Source organism: Squalius cephalus, assembly GCF_949319135.1.
Source record: "Squalius cephalus genome assembly, chromosome: 2".
Taxonomy (NCBI): Eukaryota; Metazoa; Chordata; class Actinopteri; order Cypriniformes; family Leuciscidae; genus Squalius; species Squalius cephalus.
In genome coordinates this window covers 2,659,389-2,683,665 of record NC_137123.1, presented here as the reverse complement: position 1 = coordinate 2,683,665, position 24,277 = coordinate 2,659,389, and the positions used below count along the sequence as shown (strand labels likewise).

The 24,277-nt window shown below is 39.5% G+C and overlaps 4 protein-coding genes across 5 annotated transcripts in view; 1 reads left to right on the top strand and 3 right to left on the bottom strand.

The window, feature by feature from the left end:
- Positions 1-6,211: 6,211 nt before the first annotated feature.
- Positions 6,212-7,692, bottom strand: LOC307154433 (microfibril-associated glycoprotein 4-like). Its single transcript, XM_079864379.1, has 5 exons — positions 7,627-7,692; positions 7,316-7,525; positions 7,139-7,235; positions 6,827-6,994; positions 6,212-6,695 (listed from the first exon to the last, which is right to left on the bottom strand). The coding sequence occupies exons 1-5, from the start codon at positions 7,630-7,632 to the stop codon at positions 6,412-6,414; spliced, it is 765 nt and encodes a 254-aa protein (XP_079720505.1). The 5' UTR covers positions 7,633-7,692; the 3' UTR covers positions 6,212-6,411.
- Positions 7,693-11,625: 3,933 nt separating this feature from the next.
- On the bottom strand, positions 11,626-13,655 carry LOC307154435 (microfibril-associated glycoprotein 4-like). Its single transcript, XM_079864382.1, has 5 exons — positions 13,456-13,655; positions 13,145-13,354; positions 12,968-13,064; positions 12,669-12,836; positions 11,626-12,542 (listed from the first exon to the last, which is right to left on the bottom strand). The coding sequence occupies exons 1-5, from the start codon at positions 13,459-13,461 to the stop codon at positions 12,286-12,288; spliced, it is 738 nt and encodes a 245-aa protein (XP_079720508.1). The 5' UTR covers positions 13,462-13,655; the 3' UTR covers positions 11,626-12,285.
- Positions 13,656-16,179: 2,524 nt separating this feature from the next.
- Positions 16,180-18,749, bottom strand: LOC307154436 (microfibril-associated glycoprotein 4-like). The gene is made up of 5 exons (XM_079864383.1): positions 18,684-18,749; positions 18,373-18,582; positions 18,196-18,292; positions 17,255-17,422; positions 16,180-17,127 (listed from the first exon to the last, which is right to left on the bottom strand). Exons 1-5 carry the CDS (start codon positions 18,687-18,689, stop codon positions 16,871-16,873), a joined length of 738 nt encoding a protein of 245 aa, XP_079720509.1. The 5' UTR covers positions 18,690-18,749; the 3' UTR covers positions 16,180-16,870.
- Positions 18,750-21,507: 2,758 nt separating this feature from the next.
- Positions 21,508-24,277, top strand: part of gpr108 (G protein-coupled receptor 108) — an 18,490-nt gene continuing 15,720 nt past the window's right edge. Inside the window, exons 1-4 of one of the 2 annotated variants that reach the window (XM_079864354.1) lie at positions 21,508-21,801; positions 22,680-22,796; positions 23,988-24,038; positions 24,136-24,221. In XM_079864354.1, the coding sequence (XP_079720480.1) occupies positions 21,709-21,801; positions 22,680-22,796; positions 23,988-24,038; positions 24,136-24,221 (347 nt within the window). In that variant the 5' untranslated portion in view covers positions 21,508-21,708. The remainder of the gene's footprint in view (positions 21,802-22,679; positions 22,797-23,987; positions 24,039-24,135; positions 24,222-24,277) is intronic. The other variant, XM_079864353.1, reaches the window with a different exon arrangement.

Genomic DNA, 24,277 nt, shown 5'->3' with positions numbered 1-24,277 from the left:
CTTTAATCGCATACTATTGTATCGATGCTCACAGCAATATTTGTTTTGTTTGTAAAGTTTAATTTGATATTTTTTTGCTTGAAAGTAAACCGGAGATTGTAATCAATAAATCGCGGCTTTTTGTTATGACTGCATCTCCGTGCGTGCTTATGTGGATATGTGAATCGGGAGAGACTCCTCTGCTAACCTCAACGGGCTAAAGAAAGTTTGAAAAGGATTAGCCCTTACACCTCTTACCTCATTGATTGGGTTGATTAAAAGAGTGTGGACCACTCGTGTTTAATTAGGTTTGATTGTCTGAATGTGCTCCACATGTGTTTAATTAGGTTTAATTATCTGAACGTGCTCCTCCCGAACTTTGTTAATAAAACATAATTTATCGAGCACCACAGCTGAACAAGTAGTCACCAAGCTCAAAGCTTCATTTGCACGATTCGGAATCCCAGAAGTTGTCGTGTCGGACAACGGCCCACAATTTGCGAGTGAAACATTCCAGTCATTTAGCTGTGAGTATGATTTTGAGCATGTGACTTCAAGTCCACATCATCCCTCGAGTACTGGTCATGTAGAACGTGCAGTCCAGTCAGCAAAAGCCATCCTACGGCAAAAGGACCCGGTACTAGCCTTGCTGAGCTACCGAACAACCCCAAATGCGTCAACTGGAGTGAGCCCGGCAGAACTCAGGAACACATTACCAAAACTGGACCGCAACCTCATTCCGAAGTGGCCGGATCAGAGACTGAAATGGAGACGAGATGATGCTGCTAAGCAACAACATCCATTCTATTTTAATAGAAGGCATGGAGTGAGAAACTTGCCTCCGCTAAGGCCAGGAGATCCAGTCCTTGTCAAGCTGGATGGGGAAAAACAGTGGAAGACTCCAGTGACAGTCATGGGACAGAGTTCAACGGAGCGCTCTTACATGATCAGTAGCCCAGAAGGGGGAATGAAAAGGCGTAATCGGTGCCACTTACAGCTTCAACGTCCCCCGGAGAGCAGTGATGATGCCGAAACAACAGGGCACTCAGAAACAAAGTGTGATGATGACACAGTTCGAACAAATGACTCACTGCTCACACAGACTAGTGAAGGATGTAGAGTAACAAGGTATGGTAGAGTGAGTAAACCAGTTCAGAAGCTGAATTTGTAATACTGTATGTCTTACAAGTAGTGTAAGAACTGAGGTTAACAAACTGTTCTAATGTCAATGTTAGTGGTTGAAGTTAAGTATAGGAAAAGTGAAGAGAAGTAAAATGTTCATAAATGTGAGAAGCATTAATACTGTGTTATGTAAGTCATGCATACAGTTAAATTCTCTAATTTAGGGAATAGTTGGTTGTTTAGGAGAGCATAAGTTGAATCTTTAAAACACAGCCTTGTGCTAATTAATGTAGAGGTAATATACTATGTTCATTGTAATTTGGGATACCAGTCCTTCTGTTAAAAAGAAAAAAAGAAAGTTCTTAAAAGGGGGAGATGTCAGAGTATTGTGTATGTGACTTTAAGAGTATTGTGTATGTGACTTTAAAGGAAGCCCTTTTAAGGTAAAAGCCATATATAACATTAGCTCGCTGAGAAGAAGCACTTGTGTACTTGAACCTCTGTTCATTATTGTTTTCGTTATTAAATAAAAGAAAGAGTCATCGTCTGCCTCCTTCCTTGACAATCCCGTTAAAGATTTTTTTCTCACTAAGAAAAAATGGTTCTTTTAAAAAATGTAGCACTGAAAGAGTCTTTCTTTGGGGAACCAAAAATGGACCTTCTGGCATCGCTTTTAAAACCAACCTTTTGCAACCTTAGTGTAGGCCTAAATGGGCACATGATTTCTGTCTTTCTTTCATTTATGATAGAGTCGTAGCTGCTACAAGCCTGAGAAACCCTGTTATATCACGTCACAGCCGGACATTAAAAAGTCTGTTGATTTTGTCCATTCTGCCTTTGCTTTTATGCTGGATCTCACCATATCGTACAATCAGACAAGCAACAACGGTACAGCATGGAACAATCGCACACTGTGCACCAGGTTAGTTATAATATGGACGCATCAGGTTTCAGGACACAAGAATTAACCCATCAACTCAATCATGTCATATCAAAGGATTAATTTTTCCAGTTTGCAATAATTAATCCGATGAGATTAACACATTTGACATGATGTATATAGACAGGTAGAAGTTTATTTGAAGATTTGATCAATTTATTTAACCGTAAATCAAAAGACCAAAACCAAAGATAAACACTGATTTACACACATCGAGGAAAGTAAAACCTTAAACCTTTACATCTGTCATATAGTGAGAACAAAAGCAGATAATTGTCTCCCAAAAACACTAGTGTTTCTAAGACTCACGTTTGATCTTCATGATGATGGATTTCATACTGAGGGAGAAACTGTTCTTCCAGCTGGACCAAACAACACCAATGGTGTGATGTGTGTTGTCGTCTCCCCGCAAATACACGCCGTTGGGGTTCGTTTTGAGACAGTCTGTTGTACCAAAATGCCCCGAGAAACAGTTTGGCACAGTTCTTCTCATAGACGTCTTGGTCTTTGTCAAAGGTGGTGAACTTTCTGTTCATTATGGTAGGAAAAAGAGTCACCTGCAGAGAAGAAGACCATCATTGAGGACATTAACATCATATTTAGGTGAAGAATATTTCAGTGATATTACAAAACCTTCTGCACTCGAGTGTTAAAGTATGAAAGTGTCCTACAAGCTCCTCCTTGTACCCTGAAACTTGCAGTTTATACCCGTCAGGACCCACAGAGAAGGACGAGTACAGAGCAAAAACCTTCCAGTGAAGTCCTCCAGATCCACTCTCAGCATGTACTTTCTGCTTGAATCCATCAGGAACAGACACCCCGTGAAAACAGAGAAATCAAAGCAAAACAATCATCAGATTATTGTTTTTTGTGGTCATTTTTCTGAATTACACTGTTGTAGAAATGTCTTAATGTTCTGTGAGGTAAAAGATGAAGAATGAAACAGTAACTCACCGTTTGTGTTGTGCCTTGTGTTGTTCAGTCACTCTTTATATCTGTTAGATTCTTACGCCCCTATTTCTATTGCAAAAGCCTTGATTCTTGGCACATAGCGTGTGCTAATGAAAGCTGCCTGTTTCTTTTGTCATTTATTAAACTGTTGTTTGCCTTATTTTGACAGGATAGTGGAGAAGCAGCAGAAAGTGCCGCATTAACGCAACTCTGACATGATGCCAATTTAATCTGAGTTCAATGATCATGAAACATCTATAAATCGTTGAGTCACTCGCATCTTCAACTGACCTTTTATCAGTAAGATTCTGTTAGATTCTTACGCCCCTCCTTTGTGTTATAGAAGAAATTTATAATGCAAAAGCCTTGATTCTTGGCACATAGCGTGTGTTAATGAAACTGCCTGTTTCTTTTTATCATTTAAAATAAATGCTTTTGATACTGTCTGTCACTCATTACTCCTGTCTAGATTAGAATCTGTGGGATTAAAAGGTTCAGTCTTTAATTGAGAACAGTCTTCGATTTAAATACTTGAAATCGTATTTAACTGAGAGATATTTTTCTGTCAGGATTGGTAATGTTATCCCCTCTGCTGCGCCTCTTGTATCTGGACTCCCCCAGGGCTCTATATTGGGACCTTTGCTGGTCTCTTTCTACATGCTTCCTTTAGGATCGATTCTGAAAAGGCATGGTGTATACTTTAATTTCTATGCGGATGACACCCAGATCTATCTGCCTTTTAAAAAGAAATGACCCTTCTGCAATTCAATCTTTATTTGCATGTCTTGATGACGTAAAGGTTTGGCTGGCTAGTAACTTTTTAACCCTAAATGACTCAAAGACTGAGTTTATAGTCTTTGGCCCATCTGACAATTTTAAGTTTAATAACTCTATTTTAAAAAGTCTGTTACCTTTTAATTCAGGGTCTGTACAGAACCTTGATGTCCTTTTTGCCAGTCGGCTAATGGGTTGAGTGGTTTTCAGGGGAAAAAGGACTCTGAGTGCCATTAAGTGAGCAAGAAATTATCCAGTGATAATGATTCAGTTTGTGAAATGAGAAGAAACTTATGGTTTATTGGCCAAATGTTGAGCATATCATCAGCAAGCTAAACAAATGGAAAATTCCACAGGTCACATGAAAAGGACGACCGGCTAGACAAGCGGTCACTAACAAAAATGCTTAAGGTCCCCATTCACAGGTGACAGCAGGCAGGAAATGGTTTATTCCAGTGGAGGTGCGGTCGTGATCTAAGGGAAAATCTTGTAAGGATCGGAAAATGTTCGGAGGGTGTGAGACCTGGGTCCACGCCTCTCACCTTAGACTACACCAACCAACCTCAGCAACCCCACGCGCCGACGCGGAGGGCAGTGAGGGATCAAGGAACGTGCTGGTAACGTACCTCCCTTGTCTACGAGGGAAAATCCTCTCTACGGCACGCAAAGTGTCATATTGGTGAAAACGGAACGTCCATGGGGTCCAACAGACCTGGAGGAAAATGTTGACCAATTAATGGTTGAAGAAAAGTTTTATGATTTTATTTGATTGAATCAAACTAGGGATTAGTATTGATATAGATCTAATGATTTGATTGGTGTATTAAATAAAGCTTACTAAGTAAAACCATTGCCCGATTGAATTAAAAGTTAACAAAATACGTTTAGGAAATATGTAGATGGGCGTGGATTAATGGAAAAGACTGAATGTATAGGAGTTATGATTGTATTTATTATTCTGATAATTTTTTTATTCATGGGGGATACGAGAAAACTGGAATGTCAGTTCAATTGGCAAAAATGACAGCCTATCCCAAGGATGAACAAAATTAGGCAGACGACACAAGTAACAGAAGCTACAGTAACATGTGGTAAATGGGAGTGTTTTTCTTTATTTTCTTATTTTCCTATTGTCTTATTTCCTTATGTTTTGTTTTCAAGGACAAAGATATGTAAAGAGGGTTAAAAGCAGCAGCCATCCGTGTCACGAGGTGGCGTACAAGGACAGGGTTTGAAATGAGGTTTTTTTTATCTTACTTTTATCTTTTCCTATGATGTTTTTCCTTCTAAAATATAATCTATGCTATTTCTTGTTTATACTGAGGTGACTGCGGGTCCGATCTGTAGTATTGGGGGTGCGATAACAGTGCTTATCCATTCAGCCCGGCTTCGGATAAACCTTTACTTGCTTGCTATAAAATTAAGGGCCTATCCTTACAAAACAGCCTAAGCTTATTTCCTTTTAATCTTTTTTTCCTACAAGTTTAAGAAGAGTGATCAGTTATATGAAAATCAGAAATGAGAAGTATAAGTGTGACGTAAGACTTAAACTTGGTACATTTTATTGTTTTGAGTGTGTTTTGACTGATCAGTAATCAATGAATGATAAAAAGGGGGAATTGTAATGGGAAATTTTGATTTCCATTGATCTTTAACATATATTGCAAAGTAATGTGTCCCATGTCTATATTGTGGAATGTGAACAGGATATATGTATGTATGTACATCTGTCTCCATGCAGAGTGAGCCAGGATGGGGATAGCTGAAGAGTGACCATCTGACCTTAGAGGTCAGGATGCATCTAAATTTGTTGGTCCCAGTGTCAGAAGTAGTGATGAATAGGAGCATGTGCAAGTGTGTGTCAAAGTTAGTGGAAAACTACTAGGAAAAGCAACAGCTGAAGGAGACCTTGGTAAAGAATATAAAAGGTGTCGCACAGCTCCTCCTCCTTGTCTTACACTCTGCAGATAGGCAGGCTCTGAATGTCTGTATGACTGTCTGACCTTCTCTTGCAAGAGAATAAATACTTTTTAAAAGACTATTTGATTTCAGAGTGTCTCTTACGCAGTGATGAGTGTTTAATGAGATATTTGCCACAACAGCTTTTATCAGTAAGAGCATCTGTCATTTCAGTTACTCTTGCACTGCACAATGTTGAAATACTAATTGGAGATAAGTTACATGGTTAGCAGAATACTCATAAACTATAAAAAATAAGTAAGTTCTTTTGTTAATATCACAATAATAAATATCTGTGCGACCACCAAAAGAAATGCCTAAAAATTCAACAATTCGATTAGTCAAAAATGTACATCTATTGCATTTTTTCATGAAGATTTTCAATGGAGGAATTATACCCATCAGTTTTAATAATTAAAATTATCACTTATTTCACATGGCCATAACAAACCACGTTGACACATAATGAGTTTGTTGTAGTTTTTTAAAGTTTATTGTTGGTTCATTTCAACCGTTACTTTAAATTGACCCAAAACAAAAAAGAAAATAACTGATGAGATCACACAAAATATCAGCCATACATATTCTTTCATGATTTACTAAGTTACACTGTTAACAGAGGAAAGGAAACCCTTGAACCTTAATTTCTTTCTTTCTGAGAAATACTGAAATGTTTTTTCGAAGGTCTAAGACACACGTTTGATCTTCATGCTGATGGATTTCATACTGACATCGTAATTATTCTTCCAGGTGTACCAAATAATTCCAATGTACCAATAATTTCCATTGTAGAAATGATTTCTACCTTTGGCATTTTCCCCCCATATATACACACCGTTGGGGTTTGCATAGGTACAGGCTTTGTACCAAAATGCCCCGAGACACATTTTGGCACAGTTCTTCTCATAGACGTCTTGGTCTTTGTCAAAGGTGGTGAACTTCTGTCCATTATTGTAGGTCAGAGAGTCACCTGCAGAGAGGAGGAACATCATTAAAGATATTATCATCATATGCAGATGAAGAATATTTCAGTGAAATTACAAAACATTTGATAGCGCATGAACAAGTGCACTCGAGTGTGAAAGTATGAAAGTGTCCTACCAGCTCCTCCATCCTTGAACCCTGAAAGTTGCAGTTTATACCCGTCAGATTCAGGACCCACAGAGAAGGACGAGTACAGAGCAAAACCCTTCCTTCCAGTGAAGTCCTCCAGATCCACTCTCAGCATGTACTTTCTGTTACGTGTCAGCTGGTACATGTTCTCCAGCCCTGTTCACACACAAACACACACACACACACACACACACACACATGAAGAACATGTTCAACCAAACACTGGACATGAATATCAACACTTCTATCAAAACCATTTCTTGACACCAAATACCAATGTTTAAAACTGTGAGATCTTACCCAGCCAGTATTCGCCCTCGGTTGCCCCGAATCCTCTCTTGTACTGATTCCACGGCTGATAGAAATTCACAATGCCGTCCATTCTCCTCTGAAACACCTGTGATGGGTTTATATAGAATATATGATTCATAATGTATGATCTGATGTGTGTTTGATGACCTAAAGTCACATTCGTACCGTCCATCCTCCGTTGTCTTCATCTTTCCCATCTGAGACCATGTGACAGTAAACCCAGACAGGAACGTCTCCTGCTGGATAGATGGAGTAAATCCCACTGAGCTTTTGTCCTGCTTTATAGACATCAGAACAGTCGACCGGCTTGGAAACATCAGCAACACAAACAGATGCCGTGAAAACAGAGAGTAGAGCCGCGACACACACCGTCATCTGGAGAGACACGACTGATCAAGATCCTCATTTATAATGATCAATTCACACTGAAATTATAATAAAAGTAAAGCAGTCTCTGTAAATGCGGATGAACTTACCACCATCGTCTCAATCTTTTCTCAGCTGATCACTGCAGAGATTAATCAATGTTTTATTTATAAATCTGGAAGAAATCAAAGCAAAAAAATCATCAGATTATTGTTGTTTGTGGTCATTTTTCTGAATTACACTGTTGTAGAAATGTCTTAATATTCTGTGAGGTAAAAGATGAAGAATGAAACAGTAACTCACCGTTTGTGTTGTGCCTTGTGTTGTTCAGTCACTCTTTATATCTGTTAGATTCTTACGCCCCTCCTTTGTGTTACAGAAGAAATTTATATTGCAAAACCCTTGATTCTTGGCACACAGCGTGTGTTAATGACATTTATTAAATTGCTTTTTGCTTTTATTTTGACAGGATGATGACAATTTAATCTGAGTTCAATGATCATGAATCATCTATAAATCGTTGAGTCACTCGCATCTTCAACTGACCTTTTATCAGTAAGAGCATCTGTCATTTCAGTTACTCTTGCACTGCACAATGTTGAAATACTAACTGGTGATAAGTTACATGGTAAGCAGGCTTGAAACGCAAAGTCATACAGTTTCCAAAAACTGTACTTAAAATGTCCATTCTTATCCGTTTCATGCATAGTGGTCACTACAGTGGACAGCTATTCAAAAGCATTTTCTTGCGTATGCATGGGTTCATTCTGTACACTACCACCAAGTGGCAAGTCGTTGTGTTTTTGTGATTTTTTTTTTCCCCTCCAAACCAAGATGGCCGACAGCCAGTCAGAAATCCCAAGTTGCTCAGGAATATCCACCCATTCCTTCTATCCTAGGAGACTCTTGCAAGTAAAAAAAAAAATGTTGTGGCATCAAGCAATATCTAATGAGTCATATCACAGTTACATTTCCCAAGTATTTTTAGATTGGGAGAAAATTCTGATTAATCATCTGTCCACTATAGTGGACCTCATGCATCACTAGCTGTATTTCAGCTGCAATTCATACTATTACTGTAACTGATGTTCTTGAAAATACTGAATCTGCAGTAACTGTTTTTGACTGTAAATAAATGTTTGTGTTATTAGAATATAATTTGCATTAACATCAAAAAAGTAATGTGATTACATAATGTATGTGTTACGGTAGGCTACATAGACACAGGAGAGGAAGATGGATGGTGAACAGTGATTTATTGAAATACAAGTGTGCAGGGATGCGGTGAGCAGGGTAGAGGAGTCCAAAGAAGACACAGAGTAAAGGAAGACGCTGGAGACTAGTGATGTGTCGTTCGTGAATGAGATTCTTTGTAGTGAACGAGAAGAGCCGACTTCCGTCGGGGAGAGCCGAATCTTTAATTGGGGCAGGACTTTATTTGGATGGGCACACCATGCGGCCAATCACATGGAGGACAGACTAGGACAGACTTTATCAGTGCAGAAATGTTCTCCATGAACACCTGCGATTACTGATAAAGCACCAACTTAACAAAAGTCAAGGGTCAAGAGCCCAACTAAAGCAAACACTGATCTCCATAATGGTGACATCAAACGAAACATTTTCAATAAGACATCAACATCTAAACCTCTGTTAATTCTCAATAAGATCTTCTGTAGATGTGTGACAGAAATAAAGTCAGTCTGGTTGGTAATAAGTGAAGCTGGTAATGCTGTTTGTGGAGTTGTTTAATCAGATCTTCAGAGAGTTAATGTCTTTTATCTTCAGTTCATCTAAGGCTGTGTCTGAATAAAGTTGTAGTTTGTGTTCTTATTACTCTTTCGAAAGATGATTGAAAGAATGTATCAGGAACATCACACTAACCTTTAAATAACATTCTAGTAACATTAAGGAAACTGGACATTTTTATGTTCTTGGAATATTACAAATCAACGTTCCTATAATGTTGAATTTTAAATCAAAATTAAGTTGAAAGAACGTTTGAGGAACATTATACCTTTTAAAACACGTTCCTCTAACATCAAGAAAACTGGACATTTTTCACGTTCCCAGAACCAACACTGAATATTTGGAGAACGTTCTTATAACAAAAGTCTAGCTGGGGAGTTGGGTTTCAATAGTTGTACCTTGACAGGCTGTATTAAGTTCAATTGCCTTTGCAATATTTTGCATTTATATTTTTCTGTATATATTTTATAGTTTTCAAATGATTTTATATAACTTTATTGATTGGTTTGTTAAATACACACAATATTGCTGTGTTATTACTGTAATATGTTTAACACAGTATCTCTTCAGTTTAAACCATAAACACATACTGTCCACTCAAGTGGACATCTGAAAATCTCTTTAAAAAAATGTGTTAAATAAAAAAAAAAGCCTTTTTAGGCTTAATCTTGTTTTACATGCCCTTAGAGCAATAAAAACACATAGGGGGAAAAATACTGACTGAGGTTATCATAATTCATGCATTAGAAAGGGTTAAAAATATATATTTATTTTGTGCGGTACTAGCTAGAAGCACAACTCACCTATACGTTTCTGTTGTTGAACGCGGCTAATTTGCGTGACCAACTTGAACAAAAACGAAATCTAAAAGTTTTGACCTCGAAATCGCGTGGATTCTTATCGAAATAACTTGCCTGGTTAAAAGTCTGTGCTGACCAACTGGCCCCAATCTTCAGGCAGATCTTCAACAGATCTTCAGCAGCAGTTTGAAGTTCCCTGTTGCTTCAAAATCTCTGTTATTATTCCGATCCCCCAAAAAAAACCAAATCACTGGACTTAATGACTACAAACATGCGGCTCTCTGTGCCGTCATGAAGTAATTTGAAAGTGTTAGCCTACCAGAAGAACATCACTGAACACCACTGGACCCCTGCAGTCTGTGGATGATACGGTCAACATGGACTGCACTACATCCTGAAACATCTCAACAGACCAGGACTTACACAAGGATCTTATTTGTGAACTTCAGTTCAGCCTTCAATACCATCATACCTGATCTTCTCACAACTGACCCAGCTCTCAATTTCAACAGACAGGCGGCAGCTTTTGAGGCTGGGGAAACTCAGTATCAGCACTGGTGCTCCTCAGGGTTACATAATGATTATGATGACAAAATCATCATATTGCCTGTTCATTCACTAGTTGATTAACTGCTTAGTAATGCTTAACTAATGATTAATAGCATGCAGTTATTATAAAGTTTTACCAAAATTACATTTTCTAAACCAAAAACACAACCCCACCACAAGGGAAAAAAGAACACAAACTCAAACATACAACTAGACAAGTCAAATCTAACATGTGGAAGACATGTGGAAAACGTTCTTAGAACAACGTTCATTGAACGTCCTTGTGATGTTCTCATAATGTTCTCATAATAAGAGAGCGTTCCCATAACGTTCACTAACGCTCTTTAAAAGTTATGTATAAATGACAAAACTTTCTTTCTGTTTAGAAAACATTTAAAAAATTACGTTTTCATAACATTTCCAAAATGATAAAACGTTCTTAATACTTAAAAAAAACGGATGTTTGGAACGTGAAGAAAACATTCCAAAATAACGTTTTCATAACATTTCCAAAATGAAGAATTGAATGTTCCTTTAACGTTCACATAAACAAAGAAAAAAACGTTCATAACTTAATGGGAATGTTAGAAAAACATTCTAAGAACATACTTTTGTATCTGAGAATGTTCTAAGAACGTTCTCAATAGTATGTTCTCAATATATCAATAGTTCTAAGAACTCTCAACAGTATGAGAACATCAGTCAAGTACAAATAACATCACAAGCACGTTCTAAAAACTTTGTTCTAAGAAACTTTTTCTCTCAACGTTACGAGAATTTATTTTAACTCTATAAACATTATAAGAACGTTCCAGAAGCATTATTTCAGGAAAGTTTTTACTAACATTTACATAACTTTTACATAACGTTAGTGAAAGTTATGGGAACGTTCCCTGTTAGCTGGGTTGTGTTGTTCAGTCACTCTTTATATCTGTTAGATTCTTACGCCCCTCCTTTGTGTTACAGAAGAAATTTATATTGCAAAAGCAATGAAAGCTGCCTGTTTATTTTGTCATTTATTAAACTGTTGTTTGCTTTTATTTTGACAGGATAGAGGAGAAGCAGCAGAAAGTGCAGCATAAACGCAACTCTGACATGATGCCAATTTAATCTCAGTTCAATGATCATGAAACATCTATAAATCGTTGAGTCACTCGCATCTTCAACTGAGCTTTTATCAGTAAGAGCATCTGTCATTTCAGTCACTCTTGCACTGCACAATGTTGAAATACTAACTGGTGATAAGTTACATGGTTAGCAGAATACTAATTTAGTTAAAATAGAAATAGAAATATAGAAATAGAAAAATAATTTAGTTCTTTTGTAAATATTACAATAATAAATATCTGTGCGACATGGCTAAAAATCCAACAGTTCGACTTGTCTAAAATTTACATCTATTGCATTTTTTTATTGGAGATTTTTCAATAGAGAAATTATACTGATCAGTTTCAATAATTAACAAACTACACTGACACATAATGAGTTTGTTGCAGGAGTTTTTTGAAGTTTATTGTTGATTTATTTCAGCTGTAAATTTAAATTCACCCAAAACTAAAAAGATAATAGCTGATGAGATTACACAAAATATCAGCCAGATATATACAGTTAAAGGAAACCCTTTGACCTTAATTTATTTTCTTTCTCTCACTGTAATGTTTCTTCAAAGGTCTAAGACACACGTCTGATCTTCATGCTGATGGTTTTCATATCAACATTCCAATTACTCTTCCAGGTGTACCAAACATCTCCAATGGCATTAATGGTGGGATCTTCCCCCCATAAATACACACCGTTGGGGTTTGCATAGTAACAGGCATTGTACCAAAATGCCCCGAGATACTGTTTGGCACAGTTCTTATCCGAGGAGTCTTGGTCTTTGTCAAAGGTGGTGAACTTCTGTCCATTATGGTAGGTCAGAGAGTCGCCTGCAGAGAGGAGGAACATCATTGAGGACATTATATTTAGATGAAGAATATTTCAGTAAAATCCCAAAGACTTTTGAAAGTACATGAACAATTGCACTCGAGTGTGAAAGTATGAAAGTGTCCTACCTGCTCCTCCATCCTTGAACCCTGAAAGTTGCAGTTTATACCCGTCAGATTCAGGACCCACAGAGAAGGACGAGTACAGAGCAAAACCCTTCCTTCCAGTGAAGTCCTCCAGATCCACTCTCAGCATGTACTTTCTGTTACGTGTCAGCTGGTACATGTTCTCCAGCCCTGTTCACACACACACACACACACACACACACACATGAAGAACATGTTCAACACTGGACATGAATATCAACACTTCTATCAAAACCATTTCTTGACACCAAATACCAATGTTTAAAGCTGTGAATTGTTACCCAGCCAGTATTCGCCCTCGGTTGCCCCGAATCCTCTCTTGTACTGATTCCACGGCCGATAGAAATTCACACTGCCGTCCATTCTCCTCTGAAACACCTGTGATGGGTTTATATAGAATATATGATTCATAATGAATGTTCTGATGTGTGTTTGATGATCTAAAGTCACATTCGTACCGTCCATCCTCCGTTGTCTTCATCTTTCCCATCTGAGACCATGTGACAGTAAACCCAGACAGGAACGTCTCCTGCTGGATAGATGGAGTAAATCCCACTGAGCTTTTGTCCTGCTTTATAGACATCAGAACAGTCAGCCGGCTTGGAAACATCAGCAACACAAACAGATGCCGTGAAAACAGAGAGCAGAGCCGCGACACACACCGTCATCTGGAGAGACACGACTGATCAAGATCCTCATTTATAATGATCAATTCACACTGAAATTATAATAAAAGTAAAACAGTCGCTGTAAATGCGGATGAACTTACCGCCATCGTCTCAATCTTTTCTCAGCTGATCACTGCAGAGATTAATCAATGTTTTATTTATAAATCTGGAAGAAATCAAAGCAAAACAATCATCAGATTATTGTTGTTTGTGGTCATTTTTCTGAATTACACTGTTGTAGAAATGTCTTAATATTCTGTGAGGTAAAAGATGAAGAATGAAACAGTAACTCACCGTTTGTGTTGTGCCTTGTGTTGTTCACTCTTTATATCTGTTAGATTCTTACGCCCCTCCTTTGTGTTACAGAAGAAATTTATATTGCAAAACCCTTGATTCTTGGCACATAGCGTGTGTTAATGAAACTGCCTGTTTCTTTTTATCATTTAAAAGAAATGTCTGTCACTCATTACTCCTATCTCAGTCGTATTTAACAGAGAGATATTTTTCTGTCAGGATTGGTAATGTTATCCCCTCTGCTGCTCCTCTTGTATTTGGACTCCCCCAGGGCTCTATATTGGCACCTTTGCTGTTCTCTCTCTACATGCTTCCTTTAGGATCGATTCTGAAAAGGCATGGTGTATACTTTAATTTCTATGCGGATGACACCCAGATCTATCTGCCTCTAAAAAGAAATGACCCTTCTGCAATTAAACCTTTATTTGCATGTCTTGATGAGGTAAAGCTTTGGCTGGCTAGTAACTTTTTAACCCTAAATGACTCAAAGACTGAGTTTATAGTCTTTGGCCCATCTGACAATTTTAAGTTTAATAACTCTATTTTAGAAAGTCTGTTACCTTGTAAAGCAGCACTAAGGAACTTTTACTCTTCGGTCGCCCTACAGGTTGGAAGCGGAAATGTCCATTACCGCTGTGGTAAACAATTTAGCCTACCGTCGCCTACTGTAGCACGCTCTGTTTATCCAGCACCGGCTTTGGAATGAACGATGTCCACAGACAAGGTAGAGTATGATGCATGATTTCATGAAAGTATGATGTATTGCGACATCAGAAACGAAGAAAAACTAAATAATGACTATTGTAACGCTTGACGTAAAGCAAGTCAAATTTGTAGTTCCCTTTCATTCGGTCACTCCTACGTCACGTCGGTAGGAGTTACCAACGAATTGGGATCACGCTAGGGAGACCAATTGCCTTCGAGTGAAACTAAAACGAGCCAATGAACATTAGCATGCAAGATTTGCATTCCGCGGTCCGCCTGCCAGTGCGGGTATAAAAGCGGAAGCGTGAGCATACACAAATTGCTTTCTGGTTCGGAGCCGACCGGTTGTGTCCTCTGAGTGAATGAGCGTTTGGATTGTGTTTTTCCGTGAGAGCTCAACGAGTCTGCTGTTTCAAGACCTCTCTGTGGTGGTGTTACAGCGCGGCAGTGATCTTCGCGAGCTCCTGGGTAGCGGCTGTCACGTCACGCGATCTGCTTTTTTCAAAGAGCTGTTGTCACAGCTGGTATCTGGTTGAGTGCACACAGTGGGCTTGCAGTTTCCCCGCTGTGTTGCCGCGTTGATCCCTGCGTGCTTCAGCACACTAAGAGAGCATTTCTGAAAGAGCAACACGAGTGAAGATCGATGAAGTGAAGATGTGGTCAATATCTGCCACCGGTTGATGGTCACGATCGCTGCCTCTCGTGTTTGGGCCTCGCGCACACTGAGGCAGCGCTCGTGAATGAGTCATGTTCCCACTGCGACGTTAAGATCTCAGATGAGGGGGAGTTTTTTTGGAGATTCCCCGATCTAGTTCTTCTTCTGGTTCAGTTCTGAAGAAGGCTACTTCGACTAATCCCATTGGTGGTCTGAGGATTACAGTGAGGAATGACCCGCCGGGTGAAAGACCCCCACGGGCCCCTCACTTCTCTGCGTCGCTGCCATCGGAGTCTTCGCAGGGGACAGCCGGGCCATCTCGTGTGGCTGGAAAGGCTTACAGTACGTGTGGAGAAGCTGCTTCTGCCCTGCATGCCATGGTGCTTCTCCAGGTCCACCAGGCCAAAGTGCTCAGTGACATGCAGGAGGGTGGTATCGACTCAGGAGTGCTGCAAGAGCTGCGTACGGCGACGGACCTCGCCCTCCGGGCGATGAAAGTCACCGCACGTTCCCTGGGCCGGGAGATGTCCACACTCGTGTTCCAGGAGCGACACCTGTGGCTCACCCTGGCCGATATGAGGGAGTCGGACAAGAGTAAGTTCCTGAACTCCCCCATTTCCCAGGGTGGCCTCTTCAGCGACGCTGTGGAGAGCTACGCCCAACAGTTCTCCGCCGCCCAGAAGCAGTCGGAGGTCATAAAGCACATCATGCCCCGGAGACAGGTTGCTGCTACCCAGTCTTCGCCGGCTGCTCCTTCGGCTGCTCGTCGTCGAGGGCGCCCTCCTGCCGCTGCCCCCGCCCCTGCTCAGCCTAAGCAGCAGCCTCCATCTAGGCAGCAAAGAGAGCTGCCCAGCCCGCTTGGAGTTCGTCTAAACCCCCCGGCAAGAGGAGAGGGAAGCGACCCTGAGACGGGCGACCCTGCTTTAATTCAGGGTCTGTACAGAACCTTGGTGTCCTTCTTGACAGTCGGCTAACTCTAGATAAACATATATCCTCTGTTGTTGCCTCTAGCTTCATCAAGCTCCGTCTCCTTTCTAAAATGAAACATTTTCTGGAAAGTGCCTTGAGATAGCAATACACGCTTTAATTACAAGTCGATTGAACTATTGCAATTCTTTGTACTTTTGTTTTTAAAATGTGCTTTATAAATAAAAGAACTAGAACTAGAACTAGATTTATTAAATAGCTTTTTGCCTTTATTTTGAAAGGATAGAGGAGAAGCAGCAGGAAAGTGCAGCATAAACGCAACTCTGACATGATGACAATTTAATCTCAGTTCAATGATCATGAAACATCTATAAATCGTTGAGTCACTCGCATCTTCAACTGAGCTTTATCAGTAAGAGCATCTGTCATTTCAGTCACTCTTGCACTGCACAATGTTGAAATACTAACTGGTGATAAGTTACATGGCTAGCAGAATACTCTAAAAATGATTTAGTTATTTTGTAAATATCACAATAATAAATATCTGTGCGACACACCAAAATAAATGCCTAAAAATTCAACAATTCGACTTGTCTAAAATTTACATCTATTGCATTTTTTCATGAAGATTTTCAATGGAGAAATTATACCCATCAGTTTTAATAATTAAAATTATTACTTATTTCACATGGCCATAACAAACTACACTGACACATAATGAGTTCATTGCAGGAGTTTTTTTAAGTTTATTGTTGGTTCATTTCAACCGTAAATTTAAATTGGAAAAAAAAGAAAATAACTGATGAGATCACACAAAATATCAGCCATACATATTCTTTCATGATTTACTAAGTTACACAGTTAACAGTGGAAAGGAAACCCTTGAACCTTAATTTCTTTCTTTCTGAGAAATACTGAAATGTGTTTTCGAAGGTCTAAGACACACGTTTGATCTTCATGCTGATGGATTTCATACCGTCAATGTAATTCTTATTCCAGGTGTACCAATAATTTCCAATGGTGTTATCTTTGGCAACTTGCCCCCATATATACAGACCGTTGGGGTTTGCATAGTAACAGGCATTGTACCAAAATCCCCCGAGACACAGTTTGGCACAGTTCTTCTCATGGTTGTCTTGGTCTTTGTCAAGGGTGGAGAACTTCTGTCCATTATTGTAGGTCAGAGAGTCGCCTGCAGAAAAGAAGACCATTAAAGATATTATCATCATATGTAGATGAAGAATATTTCAGTAAAATCCCAGACTTTTGAAAGTACATGAACAAGTGCACTCGAGTGTGAAAGTATGAAAGTGTCCTACCAGCTCCTCCATCAGTGAACCCTGAAAGTTGCAGTTTATACCCGTCAGATTCAGGACCCACAGAGAAGGACGAGTACAGAGCAAAACCCTTCCTTCCAGTGAAGTCCTCCAGATCCACTCTCAGCATGTACTTTCTGTTACGTGTCAACTGGTACATGTTCTCCAGCCCTGTTCACACACACACACGCACACAAACACACACACACATGAAGAACATGTTCAACCAAACACTGGACATGAATATCAACACTTCTATCAAAACCATTTCTTGACACCAAATAGGCAAGGCAAGGAAAGTTTATTTATATAGCACATTTCATACACAATGGCAATTCAAAGTGCTTTACATAGAAGAAATTAAAATAATACAAAGAAATAAGAATAATTAAAACAGTTTAGAAAAATAAAATAAAATACAGTACAGTACAGTCGGACGAACAGTGGCACAGTGCTCATTCAGTAAATGCACAGCTAAACAGAAGTGTTTTGAGTCTGGATTTGAATGTGACTACTGTAGGAGCACATCTGATCTCTTCTGGAAGCTGTTCCAGCATAATAGCTATAAGCGGACTCGCCATGCTTAGAGTGAACCCTTGGTATTTCTAGCTGATATGATCCTAGTGATCTGAGTGATCTGTTGGGTTTATATTCAGTGAGCATATCTGCAATGTATTGAGGTCCTAGGCCATTGAGTGAGTTATATACCAGTAATAAAACTTTAAAATCAATCCTAAATCTAACTGGGAGCCAGTGTAAAGACCTGAGGACTGGTGTGATGTGTTCATATGTTCTGGTTCTGTATGAGCTGCAACTGTCTTATGGTCTTTTTGGGAAGGCCAGTGAGGAGTCCATTACAGTAATCCACCCTGCTGGTGATGAAAGCATGCACAAGTTTCTCTATTTTCTCTAAAATACCAATGTTTAAAGCTGTGAATTGTTACCCAGCCAGTATTCGCCCTCGGTTGCCCCGAATCCTCTCTTGTACTCTTTCCACGGCCGATAGAAATTCACACTGCCGTCCATTCTCCTCTGAATCACCTGTGATGGGTTTATATAGAATATATGATTCATAATGTATGTCCTGATGTGTGTTTGATGATCTAAAGTCACATTCGTACCGTCCATCCTCCGTTGTCTTCATCTTTCCCATCTGAGACCATGTGACAGTAAACCCAGACAGGAACGTCTCCTGCTGGATAGATGGAGTAAATCCCACTGAGCTTTTGTCCTGATTTATAGAGGTCAGAACAGTCGGCCGGCTTGGAAACATCAGCAACACAAACAGATGGCGTGAAAACAGAGAGCAGAGCCGCGACACACACCGTCATCTGGAGAGACACGACTGATCAAGATCCTCATTTATAATGATCAATTCACACTGAAATTATAATAAAAGTAAAACAGTCGCTGTAAATGCGGATGAACTTACCGCCATCGTCTCAATCTTTTCTCAGCTGATCACTGCATATTATAATCAATGTTTTATTTATAAATCTGGAAGAAATCAAAGCAAAAAAATCATCAGATTATTGTTGTTTGTGGTCATTTTTCTGAATTACACTGTTGTAGAAATGTCTTAATATTCTGTGAGGTAAAAGATGAAGAATGAAACAGTAACTCACCGTTTGTGTTGTGCCTTGTGTTGTTCACTCTTTATATCTGTTAGATTCTTACGCCCCTCCTTTGTGTTACAGAAGAAATTTATATTGCAAAACCCTTGATTCTTGGCACACAGCGTGTGTTAATGACATTTATTAAATTGCTTTTTGCTTTTATTTTGACAGGATGATGACAATTTAATCTGAGTTCAATGATCATGAATCATCTATAAATCGTTGAGTCACTCGCATCTTCAACTGAGCTTTTATCAGTAAGAGCATCTGTCATTTCAGTCACTCTTGCACTGCACAATGTTGAAATACTAACTGGTGATAAGTTACATGGTAAGCAGGCTTGAAACGCAAAGTCATACAGTTTCCAAAAACTGTGCAAAAATTGTCCATCCTTATCCGTTTCATGCATAGTGGTCACTACAGTGGACAGCTATTAAAAAGCATTTTCTTGCGTATGCATGGGTTCATCCTGTACACTGCCACCAAGTGGCAAGCCGTTGTGTTTTTGTGATTTTTCCCCCTCCAAACCAAGATGGCCGACAGCCAGTCAGAAATCCCAAGTTGCTCAGGAATATCCACCCATCCCTTCTATCCTAGGAGACTCTTGCAAGTAAAAAAAAAATGTTGTGGCATCAAGCAATATCTAATGAGTCATATCACAGTTACTTTCCCAAGTATTTTTAGATTGGGAGAAAATTCTGATTAATCATCTGTCCACTATAGTGGACCTCATGCATCACTAGCTGTATTTCAGCTGCAATTCATACTATTACTGTAACTGATGTTCTTGAAAATACTGAATCTGCAGTAACTGTTTTTGACTGTAAATAAATGTTTGTGTTATTAGAATATAATTTGCATTAATATCAAAAAAGTAATGTGATTACATACTGTATGTGTTACGGTAGGCTACATAGACACAGGAGAGGAAGATGGATGGTGAACAGTGATTTATTGAAATACAAGGGTGCAGGGATGCGGTGAGCAGGGTAGAGGAGTCCAAAGAAGACACAGAGTAAAGGAAGACGCTGGAGACTAGTGATGTGTCGTTCGTGAACGAGATTCTTTGTAGTGAACGAGAAGAGCCGAATCCCGTCGGGGAGAGCCGAATCTTTATTTGGGGCAGGACTTTATTTGGATGGGCACACCATGCGGCCAATCACATGGAGGACAGACTAGGACAGACTTTATCAGTGCAGAAATGTTCTCCATGAACACCTGTGATTACTGATAAAGCACCAACTTAATAAAAGTCAAGGGTCAAGAGCCCAACTAAAGCAAACACCGATCCCCATAATGGTGACATCAAACGAAACATTTTCATTAAGACATCAACATCTAAACCTCTGTTAATTCTCAATAAGATCTTCTGTAGACGTGTGACAGAAATAAAGTCAGTCTGGTTAGTAATAAGTGAAGCTGGTAATGCTGTTTGTGGAGTTGTTTAATCAGATCTTCAGAGAGTTAATGTCTTTTATCTTCAGTTCATCTAAGGCTGTGTCTGAATAAAGTTGTAGTTTGTGTTCTTATTACTCTTTCGAAAGATGATTGAAGGAATGCTTCAGGAACATCACACTAACCTTTAAATAACGTTCTAGTAACTATAAGGAAACTGGACATTTTTATGTTCTTGGAATGTTACACATCAACGTTCCTATAATGTTGAATTTTAAATCAAAATTAAGTTGAAAGAACGTTTGAGGAACATTATACCTTTTAAAACACGTTCCTCTAACGTCAAGAAAACTGGACATTTTTCACGTTCCGAGAACCAACACGGAGTATTTGGAGAACGTTCTTATAACAAAAGTCTATTAGCTGGGGAGTTGGGTTTCAATAGTTGTACCTTGTAGGCCTATCTTGTATCAGTTGTATCTCTGATGGAATCACGTCCTCATGTTCTGATATCAAAGATACGTGAAGTTCAACTTGTATTAAGTTCAATTGCCTTTGCAATATTTTGCATTTATATATTTTTTGTATATATTTTATAGTTTTCAAATGATTTTATATAACTTTATTGATTGGTTTGTTAAATACACACAATATTGCTGTGTTATTACTGTAATATGTTTAATACAGTATCTCTTCAGTTTAAACCATAAACGCATATTGTCCACTCAAGTAGACATCTGAAAATCTCTTTGAAAAATGTGAAAAAAAAAGAAAAAAAAAAACTCTTTTTAGGCTAAATCTTGTTTTACATGCCCTTAGAGCAAAAAAAAAAACACATAGGGGGAAAAAATACTGACTGAGGCTATCATAATTCATGCATTAGAAAGGGTTAAAAATATATATTTATTTTGTGCGGTACTATGATGAAGCACAACTCACTACTCACATATACGTTTCTGTTGTCGCGGCTAATTTGCGTGACCAACTTGAACAAAATTGGAAATTTTCGACCTCGAAATCGCGCGGATTCTTATCGAAATGACTGGATTTCGCCCGCGAAATTTCCGCGAGAAACTGTGTAATAGATGAGACCAGAACACACTAGCAGTTTATGCTATTTGTGTAGTATAACACAAAAAAAGAATGTTATGTACATTACATGTTAAAAAAAAAAAAAAAACACACACCAAGATTCATGATGTAAATTCACTATAATAATAACGGTCAAACTAACCTGACAAGCGCGTCCTCCCGCCAGAAAGGGCGCCAGAGTGCAGGAATGCGCGCGGCCGCGGTCGGTGATGACGTGTATGCTCTCACGCGTCCCGGAAGTGAAGGTGTAGCTGGAAAGAGTTTGGAAACAAACTGACGATCGGATGAGTAAATGTCAATCCTTTGACGGACAGATTGATTGTTGACAGCCCGGTGATTGACAGGCAGTGTGTGATGATGTCTCGCTCGGTGGGCGCGTGCGTGCTGATGATGTTGATCCTGACGGTGTCGGAGAGCAGCGCGAGGATCCACCAGCTCAAACTCAAGGTCTCACACACTTGTTTATGCATAATCATCTCACTAATCTGCGTTATTCACGTCCTTCGTGCGTTTCTGTCACATATCTGGGCTTTCATCTCATCTAATTATGTGTTATTCATAGAACGACAAATGTATTCATTTATTTGACCTATTTAATGATTTAACTCATCAATTTAGCTTTGTTTTGATCGTTTATCTCTTTTATTTTAGCATTTGTTTAATATATCTGATGTTTCATCTCATCTAATGATGTATTATTCATAGAACGACAAATGTATTACTTTATTTTATCTATTTAATGATTTACCTAATTTATTTAGCTTGTTTTGATCATTTATCTCTTTTATTTTAGCATTTGTTTCACATATCTGATGATTTGTCTTATTTTACTTATTTATGATTTATTATTCATACATTTATTGTCTATTTTTGTAATTATGTAGTTGGAAGCATCACAAACACATTATGTCACTCATGACTTGTTGAACTCAAATCTCTCTTTCTCTCTCTCTCCCTGTCCCTCTCTCTCCCTCTCTCTCTCTCTCCCTCTCCCCCTCTCTCTCTCTCTCTCTCTCTCTCTCCCTCTCCCCCTCTCTCTCTCTCTCTCTCTCTCTCTCCCTGTCCCCCTCTCTCTCTCTCTCTCTCTCTCTCTCTCTCTCTCTCTCTCTCTCTCTCCCCCTCTCTCTCTCTCTCTCTCTCTCCCTGTCTCTCTCTCTCTCTCCCTGTCTCTCTCTCTCTCTCTCTCTCTCTCTCTCTCTCCCTGTCCCCCTCTCTCTCTCTCTCTCTCCCTCTCCCCCCCCCCCTCTCTCTCTCTCTCTCTCTCTCTCCCCCCCCCCCCCCCCCCCCCCCCTCTCCCCCTCTCCCTGTCTCTCTCTCTCTCTCAGAATGAGACGCGGTTTGTGGTCCACCTGAACACGTTTGGGTATTTCGCTAACGGGACACTGGACGTGCACCTGGTGTCTCTGAACCTCCCGGCGATGAAGAGCACCCCCAGCTCTCCGGTACGTGTGTGTGTGTGTGTCTCGGGGCCGGTGTGTGTATGTGTCATCATCTTCTTTACTTGAGTGAAAGTACAGATGCTACTGCTCAAATATTACTCCGTCACAAGTAAAAGATGTAAAGACTGATTTTTACTCAAGTAAAAGACAAGTACAGAAGTACTCGTTTTTAAAAGTACTTGAGTATCAAAAACAATAAAATCATGCCCTGACTAACATGACTACTTTCTACTCAAGGACCTTGACAGAAATGTAGTAGAGTAAAAAGTACGAAGTAGTTTGTCAAAGTTTAAAGGGATACTCCACCGTTTTTTCATATTAAACTATGTTATTCCCTTAAAGGGATAGTTCACTTTGAAATTAAATTTTGGTATGTTTTAGCTTACCTGAAGGACATCCAAGATGTAGGTGTCTTTTTTTCCGCAGTAGTTTCAATTTAGATATTTTTAGGTCAAACCGTTCTTGTCTGACAGTCATATCATATTAATTTCAAAGTGAACTATCCCTTTAACTAAGACGAGTTGATACATACCTCTCTCGTCTCAGTGCGTGCACTAAATCGCTCTGTCTTGCGGCGAAACTTTGTTAGCACTTAGCTTAGCCCAGTTCATTCAATATGGGCCAAGCAGAGAAGCTACCAAACACCTCCACGCTTTCCCTATTTAAAGACAGTTACTCGAGTAGTGTAACTCGACCTAGGACGGTGACACAAAACAAAACGTTGCGCTTTTCTAAGCGTGTAAAATAGATAACTATATTGTATGGCGGAATACCATAGCAAGTGCTGGAGATCTTCACTAGAGGGAGCGGGGGCCGGTGAGAGGATTTTTCACGAGTGAAGATATTACTGCGCCAAAGTCGAAGTGCTTCCAAGCGCTACAGATACTCAAGTAAGTGTACTGGAGTACAGATACTCAAGTAAGTGTACTGGAGTACAGATACTCAAGTAAGTGTACTGGAGTACAGATACTCCGAAAGTGTACTTGAGCTCAAAAAGTGTACTGGAGTACAGATACTCAAAGTGTACTTGAGCTCAAAAAGTGTACTTGAGCTCAAAAAGTGTACTGGAGTACAGATACTCAAAGTGTACTTGAGCTCAAAAAGTGTACTGGAGTACAGATACTCAAGTAAGTGTACTTTGTTACTGTCCACGTCTGGTCGTCACTCATCATGAAGTGTTTCTGTGTGTTTCAGGTGGGCTTTAGTTTGTCTCGGTCTCGAGTGAACGGGATCCGGTTCTACACCGTGAGTATCTGACACACACACACACACACACCTCTCTCTGTGTGCGGGTCGTCCTCGTGTTTCTGACCGCTGTGTGTGTGTGTGTGTCGTTCTTCAGGCTGAGGAGGTGGAGGAGTGCATGCTGTTGAAGACCAAGAGTGAAGATGAGCTCATCCTCTTCACCATCGACACAGTGAACCACAGGTACACACGAGCTTCATTTGTTTCTGGACACACACACACACACACACACACACAGA